Below are 19535 nucleotides of genomic sequence, written 5' to 3' on the forward strand. Positions count from 1 at the left end.
CTCACAGCTGACAAGTAGTACGGCAGATGGCAAAACACAGTGCTACTACAAACCAGCAGCACTGCCTCACCCAGATTATCCAGCAGGAGCGCCTAGACAGGTGGTCGGAAGTTATGCGAAGCCAGGAGAGACCTCTGGTAAGACACCAAACGACGAGGATTGATGCACGGAGGTGAAGGATGCACGCGTTTACCTCTGGCGGCGAAAGGTCGCACAGGACCATTCCCTTCCCCACACCCCCGTGCCGTAGCCCTCAAGCCAGCGCTCCGCCCGCCAGGCGCAGCCCCACAGAGCCCCAAATGGCGACAGCAGCGAAGCGGAAGCGTATGGGAAGAAGGGCGGAAGTGGCTTCGCAAGCCGGGCAGGAGCTAGTTCCGGGGGGGAGGGTGCGCCGGTGTCCGGCTCCTGCCGGAAGCGCCAGTGTGTCGGGGCCCAAGATGGCGGCGGGGATGTACCTGGAGCACTACCTGGACAGTAAGAGCTGCCGGGGCGGGGCCGAGGGCCGCGGCTGAGGACGGACAGGCAGACCGTGCCTCGGGGCGGGGACTGAGCCCTGCCTGGGCGCCGACCGAACCGCGGCTGCCCCGAGCCCCGCGGGCGGCAGCGTTGCCCGGCGCCTGGCTGTGAGGCTTCCCGGAGCTGTGAGGGTTCCCGGCCGCGTTTCCTCCTTCCTTCCCTCGTCGCTGCGCAGGGGCGTCCTGGGACTGCTTAGAAACGACGGCAGGGGCTACGGCCGCTCGCTCGGAGTTTCCCGTCGGGGCAGGGCTCAGTGGGGCTGCCGCGAGAGCCCGGCTCCGCTCCGGCCGTGGGACGCGGTGCCGCACTCTCTGGTTTGTCCTGGGGGAGGTGCCGGCTGCTGCTCCTCGGCCGCTCGGCTTCGGGAGCCTGCCTGGGTTCGGTGGTGCCGCAGTGTTGGCGGAACGAAGCCGAGGGCAACTTCTGTGTCTGCAGGGAGATAGTTATGGCAGCTTCCTTCGCTGACGTTTTCGAAATGCAGCCTTATTTTGGTGATATGATGATATCGGTAATGCTAATAGAGCCCTTCTACAGTATTGCGCTTCTTTAAGTTGCATATAACTTTATCAAATTCTGTCCTTTGGGGGAGTGAGACTTTAAATATATTTCCCCCTCAGTGTTCTTAAAATAGACAAGGAAACTGATTGGAGGAGTTCTTGAAGAAATGTATTCATAGGTTAAGATTAGGTCTCCTCTTTGAATGCAGTTTTCACATTTTCTGATTTGATGTCAGCATTAGAAATGGAAAAGTTTGGTGTGTTACAGCAGGATATTACCAATACGTATCTTTTGTTTCAGTCTACTTGGCCAAGTTACATCTCTTGCCATCTGTTTGCATATGCTTGGAAGGTCTGGAGCATGGTTCTTCAGGAATTGTGCTGAACTAGGTTTCCTCCAGCACAGCGCTGCTGTGTGGGAACAGGCTGATACGGCGTTGATCAGGTTCCTCATGTTTGCAGTGGTCCCAGTGTTACGATGAGTGGAAACCTATTGTGAATTAAGGAAGGTCATGAACCACAATAAACAATACTTTGTCAGAAAAGCTGAAGAGATACTGTCAGTGAACAGGCGAGAATATTGGTCTAGGAGCTGTGAAGATGGAGAATGTAAAAAGCAGGAAGAAAAGTTGGACAAGGAGACAAAGATAGCTAGTAGATGGGAGGATGGGGGCTGGGCAAGAGAGGAAAGAAGGAGACAGATGAAGAGTAAGTGCGTGGGGGATGCAGTGTTTCCTTGCTGTGGGGAGCACAAGTATATATTAAGAGCTGCAAAGATGAAGTAGTGAAAGACTGAGTTTTACAACCAGTAGACAGGGATGAGAAAGATTCGGTACTGAGCGTAGTGATGTATGGCAAGCACTAAGTCAGAGATGAAAAAAGCTTTAGATGAGCTTGGTGGCTAGAGTGCTCCCATCAATGCCAAGAGCTTCGGGATTTCATTGTTGCTGTCAGCTGAAGTCTGTGAACTCCATGGGAACTCTTCCCCTGTAATACAGACATGCAGCAAAAATTACTTTTATTTTGTGTCGCAGCCAGGATGTGTGGTCTGCAGGTAGATATTAATAGAATGGTGCTGTTATTTTTTTTTTAATGTGTCTTGCTTTAAAAAAACAAAAGTGATGTGCGCAATCTAGAACCTAGTAGTACTTAAAAACAAAGGGAGGAACAATGTGTTCGCTACAGTGGCTTTGTGTTCTCTGATTTTTGTCTGGTATCCTCTGTATCATATGCAGCTTTCCTTTGTTAGCTAACTGTAAGAGAGCTGCTGAGCTCAGTCTAGAGTTTCATTTAGAAAAGCAGATCCGTGTAGATTTTAATACTTAGTGCTGAAGAGAATACTTGTTATCCTTCAATGAGTTAGTTTACTGATAGGTTTTCCTGTCACAGTTTTGTGACTTGTCTGTAGTTCATTTCACAGTTCCAGTATTTTGTCATTGCGCCTATAATGCTTTCTACCCGCCACATTGAAGTGCCCCCTTATTAAAAGGTTCTTTCTTGTGCAGATTCAAATTAATTAGATCTTCTTTCTGGTAACTTAGCCAAAAAAAAAAAAAAAAGTACTTTTGTTAACATTTTTCAGTTCTCTAATTATCCATGTTATTCTTTTCCAAGCTTACTCTCATCTTTTGTCAACATACTTGAACTTCTGACTCTCTGAAAATGCATACAGACCTTTAGTACCAGTCTTTATGGTACTAACTAAAGAAGTCAGGTTATTGCTCCTATGCCGAGTATGCCCTTATCCCCATTGGCCATTGTGTTCCAGCTGGAAGTTCATATTTGGCAGTTATCTGCCATAATAGTCAAGCCTTTCTGTTTCTTGGAAATAGACTCTGGTGTCTTTCATCCATCACTTACATTGTTCTTCCCTAAATGTATTACCCTACATAAAACTAGATAGAATGTATCAGCAGTTAGAGTGTTGTGTTACTGTCCTAGTGGCCCGTTCCTTTTGTTTTTGTTCTTCCAGTCTGTATGCGTCAAGGCCTACTTCACATGTGATTTGCATGAGTGGTGCTTGTAGTTCTCTGTAATGCATTCAAAAGCCTTATGTAGCCTTTTAAGCTCATTTTAATATATCTTATGCTTTTGTATTGTTGTTATAGATGCAAGATGCTTTCTGATACCACATCAAGTATTTGACGCAAACTGTAGCTTAATCATTTAAAACAATATTTTCACTAATGATGCAAAAAACAAGTTCATCAGAAAAGTTGTGGAGGTTTTCTACCCTCACTTAGTCCATATTAGCACCCTTACAGAATTCTTTGAGGTGATCCCAGATCAGCTATTCCATTTCTTTTTGTGGCTTCACACCTACCTGAGGGCACTGTGTTCTCCCTCGTTCCTTCCTTTTTTCCTTTTTTTTTTTTTTCTTCGGAAATATTATTTCAGTATTAACAGTTTATAAAAAGCAGTAATGTTCCAGAATATCCTGAAAACTGATACAAATAAATAGTCCAGAACGTTTGTTTAAGTCTTTTAAAAATGTCTAATATTTGCATTTCCTTCTTTGAATGAAATTCTTTGAGTGTTTTTTGTTTAGCACCTAACATAGACATAGTTTTCTGTTTTTTGTTCCCCCCCCCTCCCTCCCACAACGTATCTCTTTCATGTGGTTTACAGGCTGGATCTGTTCAGGGGATGTATGAGTGGTGTGGCAGTGTGTGATGAAAGACGGCAGTTGTTTGTACGACCTCTTCAAATCCTTGAAGAAAGGAAGATGTATGATGAATGAAGAGAAGGTTGTGGGAAGAAGAAAAAAGGTGGTCTCATGTTTGAGGCAGTTGAATACCACCCTGCCAAAATGAGTTTGATGTCTGTGTTTGTTTTTAGGATGCGCTTTTTACAAATTCTTCTTGAACAGATTATTCTGCCCTAAAATTGGGTGAATGTTTGTAGTTAGAGAAGTAGACTTGAAGAACGCACGCAGATGCAACTGGAATCTGCTTTGAGCAGATAGTTCCAACTTGGGAGAATCTGTAGCATTTTTATCTTAGTTTTTCATTCCATTGGTGAAGGAAGCAGGCTATTCCATGGCAGTGTTGTGAGAAAGCATTCTCATGTCATAATAATGAGCACCTTGAAAAGCTGATTGCCAGGTTGGGTTTCAGATTGGGTTTCGGATAGTGGATGTGATGACTCTTACTGAACAAAAAGGATAAAATAAAACTTTCAGTCACTAGTCAGTTGTTTGGTATGAGAAACAGCTTGTATGAAAATTCCATGTGGTAACCAAAGCCTGAATGTTAAAATGCACAAAAAATCTGACAAACCTGTACATACAGGCTTAGTTATTTCAACTTGTAACTTTTTGAGTCCTCTATTTTGGACCTCTCGAGATTTTTTTTCCAGGAGATTTTTGTGGGCTAGCCAAGTTATCAACAGAGTTCTGAGTAAAATTGTCTGGCAGCTTCCTAGCCCTGATATTTTAGTGGCTTTCAAGTCCTTACTGTAATTTAAAACTGATTTTAGATCGAGGATTGGACACGCCCTTCCATGCCTTTGCTTTAAGGTGTTAATTGTAAAGCTCAATTGTCTGAAATACGTTATGCTCCCAGCAGGTGTTCCTGTGGCAGAAAAAATGTCCGTGTTACTTCTGTGCTGAACCTCCTCACAGAGGAACTCTGTATCTTGTCTACTCTGATCTCCTTCCTTCATCAAACCAAAGCTGTCCCTTCGATGACAATAATGAGCCAAATAATTAAAGGGAGAGGAGGAATGTTTCTTGTTCCAGTTCTGTTCTTTTTGATTATTTGTGCGGCCCTTTCTTCAGTTTCCTTTAGTGACTGAAGTTAAGCATAAAAAGTTTTCCATCTCTTCAAATACTGTCCTCCTTCTCTAAAACATTTAATGGTCTCTGAACTATTTAGTGTCTGCTTCTGAGCAGAGAGAGCTAGACACTGAAGTGTTTTCCTCCATGCCAAGAAAGGAATATAACTTCAGTTTGGGGGAAACTTTGGATGCAAAGGAATTAGAAATGGGGAAAGGGATGGAGGAAGAATAAGAAGGAAGAAAACCGTGGTATTTTGTGATTGCATGTGCGTGAAAACTCTTCTGATGAGTTTGTGCTTGGTCAGACTCAAGGTACTGTGCTTGGCTCAGTATTTGCTCTCTTACAGAGTTAGAAATATGCAGTGCAAGCTTTAAGGGAGAGAAAGGAAGGATGACTAATTCAGATTTTCTAGAAGACGAGGTGTAAACACCAGGTTTTTCTTCATGTTTAGATGTTTCAAGAGAATTGTAGGGCTTTTAGTAGGCATCAATGAAATATATGTGTAGAGGAAAATCGCGGTTTTCTGTGAGTTTTTTTGTGAGTCTCTGTGAAAATGTCACGATTGTAGGGACTTTATAGTAATGTCAGTGGATGTCTTTATTTACTTAGAAGACATCAGAATAAAGTTATAGGTAGTGATATCACAAAAATGTATCTTTTATGGCAACACAACTGAGGAATGTACCTTTCTCCGACTGTCTAGTGCCTGAATTTACTATGAACTGAACTCTCTACTCGCTTCCCTGTGATCTCCTGCTAAGGATATGTCTGCCTACTTGCTCAGGTAGCTAAGGTGAATGCAAGGGTCACGTCTGTGGGTGCATTCCTTAGGAAATCAAATGGTGCCTTCTCTGCTGGTTCCAGCCGTCGTTGCCCACCACATATTTTCCCATCTGGACAGATGAGGCTGTTGCTTTATTTTCCTTGCTGAATGTAAACTTTTATCATTCCATTTGGGAGGCGTGCCCCAGAATGGAAGAAAATTCAAATTTTCATTATAGTTGAGTTAGTGAATAAATGTCAGTGTAAAATGATGGTAAGGGACAATTAAAAAAAAAAAAAAGTTTCCAGCTTCTCCCACCCTAGACCTCTAAGTTTCAAGATTCTGCAAACATTCGGTCTAAATTAGGTCTAAACACTTGGGAGAGTCACCAGCTGAGAGCTAGTAGCCCTGGTGAGCTCAAGACGTAGAAGGATGTCGGAGGTCTGTCTGCTCTGATGGCTGCTTGACATTGATCCCATTGTCTTGGAGGCCACCAGTCAGGACCTGTTCCAGGAGTAGGCATTGAGACATAGCTGCTTCACTGAGGAGGATGATGGAGACTGCACACTTAGATGGAGTCCTCAGCTGGTAAGTTAACTGGTACTGTGTAGTCATTTTTGGGGAGGTTCCCTTTTCATTTTTATTTATTTATTATTATTTATTCTTATTAGGGAGGCATCAAGTTTCCTTTGCTCCTTGTATTCTACTGGCACACGGAGATGTGCTGGTTCAAGGCTTGTCAGTATGAGAAAACTTATTCCCACATAAGCACAGAGCAACAGCAGCAGCGTGCACCTTCCTGAAAGTCATCTTCCTTCCCCTGCAGATGGCATGGGAATGTCTCTTACCCCCTCCCCAATGTAGGACGTGGCCATACCCTTCAGTTCCCACCTATAAATCTTCTCACATTATGCTTCAGATACACACATCTCTTTATAAATGGTTTCTGTGTTAAGCATTGTTTTAGTGTAGCATCCTGAAAGATGCCTTTCACCTTTAGGAGGCTTTGGATTAGTTGCATCTGTGATGCAGCACATATGGTCTATGGAAAATTACAGAAGATCTCATGAAAGGGAGAGGATTTGGTGATTCATAGGCATCACTTGTTTCTGTGTGAAAGCTACTGGCACAACCCACACTAAGCTAATACTTTTATTACTGTTAATGGCCAGTTGGTTTAAAATAGATTTTGTTATTGACTGGTAATTTTTTTCAGAGCTTACACAAAATGGTTTTACAAGACAAAACGTTCGGCATTTTCTCCATGCTTCTTCACTTTACCAAAAGCAAATCTGATGCAACCATTTTGTCAGGCAGCGCTGTGGTCTCTTTGGTGGTGGCCTGTGCCCTTGGCGATCTGTGACAGATTGGGAATGCCTGGAGTGTTGCAAGTCTCATTTGATGTGCCACTCTTCCACATCCTGCACACTTCTGAAATCAAGGTTGATCTTTAACGTAGGGATAAAGTTCCCTTGTGTGAGACTATCAGTACTGCCTGCTGTCTTGGTTGTGGATAGTGTAGTATTGAAAAGTCAGAAAGAACCCTTTATCCCTTCAGGAAAGGGTACACTCTCTTTTGGGGACTGTTAGGTTTCCGTGGCTACTACATCGACTGTTGTTGCTGGCTGTTATCTGTTTCTTTATGCCTTGGATTGGCGTGCCGTGCACTGGCCCAGCACTTGGGATATATAATGCTGCAGAATTCCTGGGTGGCCTTGGACGATTCAGTCTGCTGGATGCCTGCGTGCTCCCTATGTAAAAATGTTGTAGCGCTACCCCTTAAGAGGTGCTGGTGAGGATATTGTTACAGGTTAGGCTGCACATGCTGCTGTAGTGCTGAGCGCTGTGTGAATGGAGAGAAAGGTACATTATGCTCAGGCTCAGATTTTAATGAACTGTGTAGGAAGCTAATAACAAAGTAGAAGCGGCACTTTAAAAGGGTTACATTGTCTAAAGGGAGGGATGGAGGGATATATCATTCCACTTAATAAGGAAGCAAGGAAGTTGCTAGAGATTACCATAAGCCAGTTGATCTGCGCTATATTTCAAATGCTACAAAATTCTGAAATCGTATAGCACTGAAAAGTCCTATGTGCTTCTCTCATGAGATCTCAGCCAATTTTTCATTCCAGAGGGCAAAGAACTTATTGCGTTTCTTTGCCAGTCTGTCACAAGCGGGATTTCTTAATTGCTGTCAGCACAGAATCATAGAATCATAGAATCATAGAATTAGCTAGGTTGGAAAAGACCTACAAGATCACCCAGTCCAACCATGCACCTACCACCAACATAACCCCACTAAACCAGGTCTCTCAACGCTCTATCTAAACGTTTCTTGAACACCTCCAGGGACGGCGACTCAACCACCTCCCTGGGCAGCCTGTTCCAGCGCCTGACCACTCTTTCAGAAAAGTAGTATTTCCTAATGTCCAGCCTAAATCTCCCCTGGCGCAACTTGAAGCCATTCCCCCTCGTCCTGTCACTAGTTCTAAGAGAGAAGAGGCTGACCCCCAGCTCACTACAACCTCCCTTCAGGTAGTTATAAAGAGCGATGAGGTCTCCCCTGAGCCTCCTCTTCTCCAGACTGAACAATCCCAGCTCCCTCAGCTGCTCCTCATAAGGCCTGTGCTCCAGACCCCTCACCAGCTTCGTCGCCCTCCTCTGAACACGCTCCAGGGCCTCAATGTCTTTTTTACAGTGAGGGGCCCAAAACTGGACACAGTACTCGAGGTGGGGCCTCACTAGGGCTGAGTACAGAGCACTGTAGTGTTAAAGCTGGTTGTTGAAATCTGTACTGTTTAATAAAGCATTGTGATTGTGTTTTAAAATGCATTTTGACATTTATAAGAAATATAAGCGTATATCTGGACACGGTAGATGAGTGGATGTCTTGGGAAAGGCACAGGTATTTGTGTAGTACTTTGGTGCCATGGATCTCTTAAGGAATTTGGACGCTCGCGGTACAAACCCATTATTTGGCACTGCTGAAAGATGTACAATGAGAGGATGAAGGACAGTGAAAGTTACCAGGTTGTGTAATTCCATGGGCTCACGGGCTTGCTTGTGCGTGTCAATTAACATCTCAGTTCAGCAGCTGAAGTTTAAATGTCAGTTGCCTACGCTGACAACTCTTCATGTGTTATTTTTATTGATTTGTTTTTTTCTTTTGTTTTAAATTGGAGGAAGGAGGGTGGTGATGGATTCTAGTTCTTGGAGAGTGAAAATTAAGGGTCTGCGTGGTTCTTTTGGGAAAAGATAGTGTGGTTGCCTGTGTGTGGTGAGAGAAGAACAGGGGTGGTGGAAGGAATGGCAAGGGGAGAGGATGGAGGATGAGAGAAAAATGGGGAAGATGAAGGGATAAGGATCTGGGAAAGTGGAAGGAATAGAAAATTTTAATTTGTAATAAAGAATGAAAAGGTAAGAAAAGGAAGGGGAGGCAAAGGCTCAGAGACGTGTGCTGATATGCATCAGCAGGAGATATCAAGGATAATCTTGAGCTGTGGCAGGAATGCAGTGGGCACAGGGGGCTGTGCATTGCTCTCCGTGTTCTGTGCAAATGAGCGCAGTTGCAGTGAGAGTCCGTGCTTTCCTAGAGTCTCCCTCCAGGTACTGGAACGCCAATATAAGGTCCCCCTCGAGCCTTCTCCAGGCTGAAGAGCCCCAACTCTCAGCCTGTAGGGGTGGTGCTCCAGCCCTCTGATCATTTTCGTGGCCCTCATCTGGACCCACTCAATGTCCTTCTTGTGTTGCGGGCCCCAGAACTGGACATAGTATTCCAGGTGGAGTCTCATGAGAGCAGAGTGGAGCAGCAGAATTGCCTCTCTCGACCTGCTGGTCATGCTTCTCTTGAATGTGACCTGGGATATGGTTGGCATTCTGGGCAGCAAGCACACATTGCCAGCTCATGTTGAGTCTTTCATCAGCTGACACCCCCAAATCCTTTTCCTCAGGGCTGCTCTCAAGCCATTCTCCCCCCAGCCTGTATCTGTGCTTGGGTTTGCCCCGACCCAGGTGCAGGACCTTCCACTTGGCCTTGCTGAACTTCATGAGATTGGCATGGGCCCACCTCTCAAGCCTGTCCAGGTCCCTGTGGATAGCATCCCTTCCCTCTAGCATGTCAGCTGCACCACTCAGCTTGGTGTCGTCTGCAAACTTGCTGAGGGTGCACTCAATCCCACTGCCCATGTTGCCTTTGAAGATGTTAAATAGCACTGGACCCAGCATTGATCCCTGAGGAATGCCACTCATCACCAGTCTCCACTTGGACATCAAGCTGTTGACTGCAACTCACTGAGTGTGACCATCCAGCCAATTCCTTATCCAGCAAGCGGTCCATCCATCAAATCCATTTTTCTCCAATTTAGCGACCAGGATGTCATGTGGGACAGTGTCAAACGCTTTGTACAAGTCCAGGTAGATGGCATCAGTTGCTATTCCTTTATCCACTGATGCTGTAACTCCATCGTGAGAGGCCACCAAGATACCTGTTTTTTACGGCACTGTTAAAGCGTTGTTTTCTGATAGCCATCACAACGAAGGCCAAGCAATTTTAGTAGGCGTTCAGACCACTGGTAAATACTGCGATGAAAAGCATTTATTTATTTATTACTAGTGTTTTTGTTTCTAAGGATAGATAAGAGCTTTTGGGTTAAACTGCAGAGAGTAGAAAGCTTCCCCATACATAGGTAAACTACCTACCATAGAAATTGCTCAGTTAAAACTCGTTTAGCTGCAGCTTTCTCTTGTAGAGGTGAAAGGAGAATGGATGCTTTCCAGGTGAGGGCACGTACTGGTGTGTGTGACAGCGGGAGACACTTTTTTTTTTTTTTTTTTGCAACAATACCTGTAAAAACCAGGGCATGATTCCCTTCTGGTTCTGGAACAGCGGCCAGGTCTGAGTTTCTCCTGCAGCTAGCGCCTCAGTGTGAAATGGAGCCGTAACCTCATTTAGGGTTGTTCTGCCCAGAGAATAGCATCCCACCGGTTTTTGTGCTAGCTGAGCTGTTCTCTGTACCTGACAGTTTCTAGCCCTGCTGGGGGAAAACTGTACGTGATGGAACGTGTGCTTTTGTGAGCTCCTTTTTCAGAGGAGAAAAAGGAAATTACATCGATCTTTTTTAAAAAACTACCAAGTCAAGAATTCAGATGGTCTAGGATTTGTGCATATTTGACATACTGTGCACAATGCAAGAACAAATGCTGTTTTTCTCTAGAGGATACGTCTCCTGGAGGAGAGGAGTGAAAAATAGCGTGCTGCTGCATGACCATGTTCCATTTGCTGTACAAATTGAAAGGTTTGCAGTCGGTGAGGCCGGGCATTACAGAAGAAAAAGGAGTGATATTGAGATTCTCAAGCTGAATTTCATCCCTGCCATGAGTTCCCTTTGTAAGCAATGATGGTTTTCAGTATTGTGTGCCCGTTGTTTTCTGAGCTGGTTTTCTGTGAGCTGTGGGGGTATAATCTGGTAGTGGGCTGTTTGAGCCTTGCGTGAAGGCTGTCGTACCGGGCAGACAAGGAAGTACGAAATTTAGGAATATGCAGACAACCTTGGTTTTGCTGCTTCCCCATTTTTTGAGAACTTGATCCTGCACTATTAACCTTGAATGCGGGGAAGTAATACCCACGCGCTGTGTGGTCATATATCTGCGTACTTAAGGACCCCTGCTATCTGAGCATTTCTTAGATATTTAAAATAGAAATGGCAACACAAATAGTAGTTTAGTAAGTTACATACAAAATCCCTGTAAATAATTACATTCTGGTTGTGTGGAAACTTATTTGTTAACTTATTTGTTAAAGAAGCATCTTCTAAGCCCAGCGAGGGCCACGGTTGTTTTTACCCTTTGTTGAAATTAATTTTGTGGCGTGTGAATGGTACTTGCTTAAAAATAACTAATTAAATAAATTCCCCTACGTGCAGACCTTCCCTGCTGGGTGATTGCTTTTCGCAGAAATGTCTCTTGCTGTACAAACATGTGGCGGTGCAAAATAGAGACCAGTGCTGGGGCTGATATGTTAGACAGCCTTGGTTAGGGGCAGGGATGCCTTCATTTGCACAGTGTGTGTTGCAGAGTGGGTTCAGGAAGCAGAAGTGCTTGTGTTGTGCTTCTGAAGAGCTTTCCTTCCACAGCCCTATTCTCCTCCGCACCTTTGTTGTTTGTTTGTTTGTTCTTTTAATAACAACAGCGATGACTTGCAAGAGATTGTTTAAAATTATTTATTAGGTGTAAAGGTGATGACAGTCAAGCTTAGACTGCAGGTTAATGTGGTGACAGTAGACCTCAGTTTGATTAGACAGGCATGGCCAAATAAGAATCGTTTTTATCAGCTTTGTCAGCTGAGCATCTGGTGCTGACTAGGGGCTGAGTGGCACAGTGCGTTGGAAATTAATTGGCTATCAGCTTCATGTTACTTGTTCAGAGATGTACAAATGCTTTGTCATTCACCATGCGTAGCATCCTTCCCGGTGCGGGACAGAACCATCCTGAGGTTTTGGTGTAGAAGGCAGAACGAGGAGCAGGGGGTTAAGGCTGCCACTTACTGTTCCGTCCTGTCTCACAGTTGTTCTGTGGTTCTGCAGAGTCTCCTATCTCTGCCTGTTGAAATAAATAATAAACCTGACTCACTTTTCAGTGAATTAGCATTTGATCAGCTTTAGTTTTGACATCTTTGCATAGAAATAACTGAATGGCGTTACTTACCAGCTGTTGTGCTGGTTTTTGTTTATTAGCAAAGAGAGTTCCTGGATGGATATATTGCATTAGAATGACTGACTGCGTTACAAGTTTTGCTTTTCTGCTTATTTTAATTCATGCTTTTCTGCGTGGCAGTTTTCTGTTAACTAATGTGGTGCTGTAGAATTGTGCTCCTGGGTTAAATGCAGCAAGTTTTTATAGCCCGTCTCCTTTATGGTTGACAGCAACTGGAGGCACGCTAGCGTGAACTAGGAGAGGGTTCTGGGAATCACTGGACTGGTGTGTGTGTGTTAGTACTGTTTAAGTTAGCTTTGTTTTGACGTGGTAGACAGGCACTTGACTTCTCCGTGTATTCTCCTTTCCCTGCAGGTATTGAGAATCTGCCTTTTGAACTGCAGAGAAACTTCCAGCTCATGCGAGATCTGGATCAGAGAACAGAAGGTGAGGATTAGAGATGGTTTCTGTGATGAGACAGGAGGCGTGCAGCCTGGCTGGCTCTTCTTCCTTTGCCTTCATCACTGGGACCTCAGGGAAAAGAAGGAAACCCGCATCTTTCTAAACAGAGGACACTGCAGTGTGTATGTATGTACACGTATTTATGTATTCAATGGTAAACTTGTTTCAGACCTCAAGTCGGAGATCGATAAGTTGGCCACGGAGTATATCAGCAATGCACGGACTTTGTCGTCGGAGGAAAAACTGGGGCTTCTCAAGCAAATCCAGGAGGCCTACGGGAAATGCAAAGAATTTGGGGATGACAAGGTTCAGCTGGCTATGCAGACCTATGAGATGGTATGAAGGGAAGTGTCTAGTGGTTGTTGTATGAAAGGCTGTGCTGAGGACCCCGATCTCTCTCTTTCAAGCCTCACCCACGCTTGCTTTTCTGCTCTTAGTGCGAGCCCTGTGCTCTCTCCTCTTTGATATCTTGGGCTGTGTTCTGCGGTAACTCCTGGTCACTGGCTTCTTTGCAGGTCGATAAGCATATCCGGCGGCTGGACACAGATCTTGCTCGCTTTGAAGCAGACCTGAAGGAGAAGCAGATAGAATCGAGTGACTATGACAGTTCTTCCAGCAAGGGCAAGAAGAGTGAGTACCACCACTGGGCTGCAGATTGATACAGGAGGCAGCCAAGTGACTGTGGAAGTGGTGGGGATGAAGGCAGGCACTGAAGTGGTACAGACTGTTACGCTGGAATCTGAAGGACAGGTAAAAAGATGGTGACCTGGGCTCTTCTTGTGTGAGCGTATTCAAGGCCACTAGATAAAATTAAGATGACGTGCGTGGCCCAAAGCCAATGTACATTCTGAAGTAGGCGTGCATTTTAGCACTGAAGAGGTTGTTACTGTCAGGTGTCTGTTTTGACAGAATGGGATATGCATTAACTTTTTCTCTTGTTACCAGAGGGCCGAGCCCAAAAAGAGAAGAAAGCTGCACGTGCACGCTCTAAAGGGAAGAATTCTGATGAGGAGGCACCAAAGACTGCCCAAAAGAAACTAAAGCTTGTCCGCACGTAAGCATTTGAGATACGTGGTGGAATGAGGGGCAGCACTACAAATCAGACCAAGGGAGACCTAACCAGACTTCCCTATGAAGAATTTGATCCCCACCCAGACCAGATCCTGAGTTTTTCTCCTAGGGAAGAAAGGAAGGAGATCTTTTAGTTGTCTTAAAGGAGTGTTGGGGGGGGGGGGGGGGGACGGGACAGATCACTCCAGTGGAGATGGATGTACATGCTTAAAAAAGAGGAGTGGCTGTCTCAGGCAAGCGAAGGCATTATAATGGGAGACATGAAGGGAACCAGTGCTAGTTGATTTACTGACCTGACGTATTTCTCTTTCCTGCAGTAGCACAGAATATGGGATGCCTTCGGTCACATTTGGAAATGTGCACCCTTCAGATGTATTGGATATGCCTGTGGACCCCAACGAGCCTACTTACTGCCTCTGCCACCAGGTCTCCTACGGGGAGATGATTGGCTGTGACAACCCTGATGTAAGAACCTGCACTGATGGAAGTGGGGGAGAAGGGAGTGGAGAGTCTCCTACAGAAAGTCTTGTCCTATTTGGGTGGGGCCTGATGTAGAAGCAGTGACAGTAGCAGGGCTTATCTCAGCTGGGAAGAGCAGTGGACTGGCCAGTTAAGTGCAGCTTTCTTTGGGGTTTTCCCTAATATAACAGATGTTTTCTTGGCCCCATACTCAGCAAGGGAGAGTTCTGCTTACTAACAATGTATAGATTGGGTATGAGACTCCGTTTCCTGACAGATCCTGTTATGATTGCTACTAGTGATTTCAGAATTTGTGATTAAATGTTGGGAAGTTTCAGCAGACGAGAAACAATGATTTCAAGAGAGAACTGCTTTTTAACTGTCTGCTTTCCACCTCAACAGTGCTCCATCGAATGGTTTCATTTTGCCTGTGTGGGTCTGACAACAAAACCAAGAGGAAAATGGTGAGTGATTAAAACAAACATACTGGAGGGCCCATTGGTCTCTGGGAAGAGGAGGTCCTGGATGACAGAATAGAAAATAAGTGTGTGTGTGTGTGTGTGTATATATATATGTATACACACACACACTTAGAAGACTTCTTCAGAAGGAAAATTTGAATTAAGGCTTTGGTATCTTGGAAAAGATCCTTTGGTACTGTAAATTCAGGGTTCGTTTCAAATCATAAATGCTGGCTTTTTGCTTTCCTTTCTGCCAGGTTCTGCCCTCGCTGTTCCCAAGAGAGGAAGAAGAAGTAAAATCCCATGAGCCTTGAATACTGCTGCAGGAGCTCTCTTCCCCCTGCCAGGGCCTCGTCCCAGCTCCCCCAGCCCTTGGGACCTTGGCTAGGGGGAGTCTTGCCCTGTTTGTGGTTTGGGCCATCCCTGGAATGGTGTGTACCCTCACGGCAGTTCCAGCGTGTTCTGTATCCCTGGTTGCTTCCGAATCCCTAAGGGAGGCCCCTCTCTGTGTACCATTCCAAACAGGTCTCTGAACCTCAAAGGGAGTGAATGAGGGCACCAGGGTAGCCACCAGATTCCCAGGGATTCCAGGTAGCCCCTGATTTTCCTTGGCTTTCCTTCAGCCTCCTCAGAGTTCATTGCCTACTCTCTGCTTAGAGAACAAGGCTATGAGATGGGGGAAGGAAAGGAGGTAAGTCTTCAGCATTTTAGGTCTTCTATTTTCCTGGATCTTTTTCAGGAGAGAGGGAGTAACCAGGCCACTGCTTAATCTAGTAGCTTGGTTAAGAAACTGAAAACCTAGTGTACTCCCTATCTTTAATCATTCCGCTACTTTGTCTGGCATTGAGCAGCCTCTTTTGTTGGGGCGAGGAGGAAGAAGGAGTGTTTAGAGCTAGATTTATCTCTTACTCCTGGGCTAAACCTGCTGGCCTGGGAAGCACATAGTATGAAGGAAGAAGAATTTCTGGCCATGTGGTGAGAAATGGTTTCATCTAGCCTGTCTTCGGGCTCCAGAATTCTCCCTCCCTTTAGTACAGTGGGGCTTCTCCATTATGTTGATGATGGAAAGTTTGGGGATCCAAATCCCACTTGTATAATACAGAATTGAATAAAGTTCATTCAAGCAAAGGCTCAGTTTGTCTTGCTGTCATCTCCAAAGTAATTAATTGGTCTCTTTCTTAGTTCTTTCTCAGCTCAGCTTTTCCACTGATGAATGCAGCACAGCCTTTTCATGTAATAATCCTGAACATTCTGCCAAAGTCATCCTTTAAAATACACCTAATACACTTGCGAAAGAATTACTAAGCTTTCTAGTGTCTGTGGAAAACATCTGCCTCTTTAGTCATATCCCCACAAATGAGAAGATGCTTATAATCATTTTTGTTGGATTGTTTTTTCATCAGTCATCCTCTCTTAAATGAGTGAGGAAGGACATAGATGACCAGCCCTCACTATGGCTGTTTGGCAGTATAGCCAAGAAAATAAGTCATCAGGACAAAGTTTTTGTATCTTAAAATTTGGACAAGTTTTTGAGATCTCCTGTTAGCTTGTTCCCCAGTGAGTCACCTTCACCTTGGAGCACTTTGCTGGAATCTCCAGATACTGTTAATAAAAGTGTTGTAATGTCTGCAGGTGAGGAGATGTTCCTTACTGAAGCTGGCCTTTATCAGTTCCTAGAATCAGAATTTTTAGTTGGAAGCGACCATTAAAGGTCATCTAGTCCAACTCTCCTGCAATTAACAGGGACATCTACAGCTAGATGAGGTTGCTCAAAGCCTGATCCAGCCTGACCTTGAACATCTCCAAGGACAGAGCTTCCACCACCTCTCTGGGCAATTTGTTCCAGTGCATTGTTACTACCTTTATTGTACATAATTTCTTTCATATGTCCAATTTAAATCTCCCCTCTTTTAGTTTGAAATCTCTTCCCCTTGTCCTGTCACAGCAGACCCCGCTAAAGAGTCTGTCCCCTTCCTTCCTGTACTCCCCCTTCATCTACTAAAAGGCTGCTATCAGTTTTCCCCAGAGCCATCTCTTCCCTGTGCTGAACAGCCCCAGCTCTCTCAGCCTGTCTTTGTAGGAGAGGCGTTCCATCCGTTGGATCATTTTTGTGGCCCTCCTCTGGATGCACTCCAACAGGTCCACATCTCTCCTGTACTGACGACTCCCCATCTGGACGCAGTACTCCAGGTGAGGCCTCACCAGCACAGAGCAGAGGGGCAGGATCACCTCCCTCACCCTGCTGGCCACGCTTCTTTTGATGCAGCCCAGGGTACGGTTGGCTTTCTAGGCTGCGAGGGCACTCGGCTGGCTCATGTCCAGCTGCCATCCACCAGTACCCCCAAGTCTTTCATGGCGGGGCTGTGCTCTGTCCTTACATCCCCCAGCTTGTATTGATAGCAAGAGTTGCCATGACCCAGGTGCAAGACCCCACACTTGGATTTATTGAACCTCGTGAGGTTTGCCTCGGCCCACAGCTTGAGTCTGTCTTGGTCTCTGAATAGCATCCCATCCGTTGGGTCTGTTGTCTGTACCACACAGCTTGGTGTCATCTGCAAACTTGAAGTGGGTGCACTTGATCCCATTGTCAATGTCATTGATGAAAGTGTTAAAGAGCAGTGGTCTCACTAGTGACTCCTGAGGAGTACCCCTTGTCTTTGATCTCCATGGGGGCATTGAGCTGTTGACCACTACTGGGTATGATCTCGTAACCAGTTCTTCATCCATTGAACAGTCCACCCATCAAATCCGTAGCTTTACTGTTTGGAGAGAAGGATGTTATGGGGCAGCTTGTCAGGGCCTCCCCTAAGTCCTGACAGATGACTTCAGGGGCTCTTCCATTGTCCGCTGACCATAAGAGTGCTGAACTATCAGAGCAAAGGGAGGATGTGGTGTGTAGTTGAAAACTGCATCTGGGCCAAGTACAAGAATGACAAAGGATGCGAAAGCTGTTTTAAATGATTTGCTTTTGGTGAGATAGGCCTCTGGGTTGTGATGACTGGCCTTAGCTGGAAGCGCTCTGGGAAGTGTGGGCTAGAGAGGTATTTAAAGTGGGAATTTAGAAATGTGTGTGAAAACCAAGAATTTCTAAATGGCTTACAATGACAGATAACAACAAAAGGATGTGAAAAACTAACATCGAAAGAGAAGGAACGAAGACACTAACTGTGCAAAATGTAATCACCAAAAGGGGGAAAATAATAGAATCAGTGGAAGCTAGAAATGACCAAGAAGAAAACTGAAGCCATTGGAAACAAAGCCTGCAAGTGACAGGGCTGGAAACACAAGCAGCTTTCTTTAGAATGTCTTTTGTTTCTGGTGTAATTGAACATGGCACATGTCCATTACCAACTGCAGATAGCAGAATTGTTTGTAATGAGAGGAGGGGGAAGTGTTCTGAAAATATTTATTATGTGTTGGTGCTGGTGTCATATTGGAATGATATATTTCCCAGGCAAACAGTAAGGAGGGTTCTAAACGGCGTCTACTGGGAAGAACAACGTTGATTGGTAATCTTCAGTAAGTAGAATTCATAGCCCTGTGAAAGCTGCCCAAGGTGCCCGTGGCCTGCGCTCTGTCGGGGTCTGGAATTCTAGACAAGGCTCAAAATGCTGCAAAGGCAGCAACTCTGTGCTGGACTTCTGGGATGTCAAGAGGATTGCCACGGGTCAGCTGGCTGTTACCAGCCTAGATTTGAAACGGGCAGAACTTATAAGGAAACTGCTTCTCTTTAAAACAAGTGAGAATTCCAGGTCAGTAAAAACATTTTAACCAGAATTAGGAAAAAAAAAATAAATCTGTTATGACTATTTTGAAAGGTCATTTTTAATAGTTACCTGCCATGGGAATAATCACTTGGGTAAGTATCCAAAAAGTCTGCTTCATCCAAAATTCTGATTATAATGCTTTAAAAGGGGAGAAACTATGTTTGAGTCATCACAAACTGCTCTAAAGAGAGCTGGGTAGGTGGCAGATTCATTGCAATAGCAGTCAGCACAACATAACCACCTGAAACGGAGCTGGAGGAAATGCCTCTTGCAGCAATTGGTAATGACATAGTTAATGACTAAACTCAAATCTGAGATTCAGTAGCTGGAGCCACGCGGCGCTCCGAGAGTTAGGACTTGTGCCGGCTTCTGTAAGCGCATTTACTAATAAGAATTGGCCATGCACACAAACGACCTGTTTATCTTCTCGCGATGCAATTTTCTTAGCAGTGGGCATCGTTCCCAGGTGGCAGAGCGAGTGCAGACTTTGGTGGCGTTCACTGAAATTGCTGGGGAAGAATTCTTATGAGAAAATGACTCTGTATAAAGATACATATCTGAGAGTTGGAAACACTGATGAGAAGGGACACCTGGAGGTCACCTGGCTCCTCTTCCCCTTCAAAGCCGTGCTGCTGCCAGTCCTCAGGCAGGTCGGGTGTGTGGGTACGGTGCTGTAGCAGGGCAAGCTAGATAGGAAGTGGCAGGTGCCTGGTTCCAAGAGAAAGGTGATGTTGCTGACGAGCTTAGGGCTTGATTCAAATGCTGGCCAAATCAGTCAGGAGATCTCAAGCTGACAGCAGAGAAGAAAAACATATTTACCTGAGATAGCTTGCTTGTAATGGCTGAAAATAAGACCAGCTTCTCCCAGGATGTTTCTCACTGCAGATGCACAGATGCACCTTCTCAGGAGGCGGTAGTTGCAGGTGATGATGGGATCTCTCCCCTCCAGCATCTGCAGACTAATGGGTGATGCTTTCTCCAAGTTCCAGAAGGGGACGTGAAGGGTGTCTCTCAGCTCAGTGGAGCTTCACTGAAAGTGTGCAGGGCGCTGAGGTGACTGAGCACTGCAAC

General features: G+C 45.2%; 1 protein-coding gene across 3 annotated transcripts; it reads left to right on the forward strand.

The window, feature by feature from the left end:
• Positions 363 to 15827, forward strand: ING4 (inhibitor of growth family member 4). Of its 3 annotated transcripts, XR_002438477.1 has the most exons (9): positions 363 to 474; positions 12620 to 12691; positions 12876 to 13042; positions 13222 to 13336; positions 13652 to 13760; positions 14095 to 14242; positions 14639 to 14700; positions 14955 to 15128; positions 15223 to 15825. XR_002438477.1 is itself a non-coding variant. In XM_021396340.1 (8 exons), exons 1-8 carry the CDS (start codon positions 438 to 440, stop codon positions 14992 to 14994), a joined length of 750 nt encoding a protein of 249 aa, XP_021252015.1. In that variant the 5' UTR covers positions 363 to 437; the 3' UTR covers positions 14995 to 15825. The 3 variants fall into 3 exon arrangements, 2 of the variants coding, with proteins under 2 accessions (XP_021252015.1, XP_021252024.1); XM_021396340.1 differs by having other exon boundaries at positions 14955 to 15825; XM_021396349.1 differs by lacking the exon at positions 363 to 474 and adding an exon at positions 522 to 6142 and having other exon boundaries at positions 14955 to 15827.

Source organism: Numida meleagris, chromosome 1 (genome assembly GCF_002078875.1).
Source record: "Numida meleagris isolate 19003 breed g44 Domestic line chromosome 1, NumMel1.0, whole genome shotgun sequence".
Taxonomy (NCBI): domain Eukaryota; kingdom Metazoa; phylum Chordata; class Aves; order Galliformes; family Numididae; genus Numida; species Numida meleagris.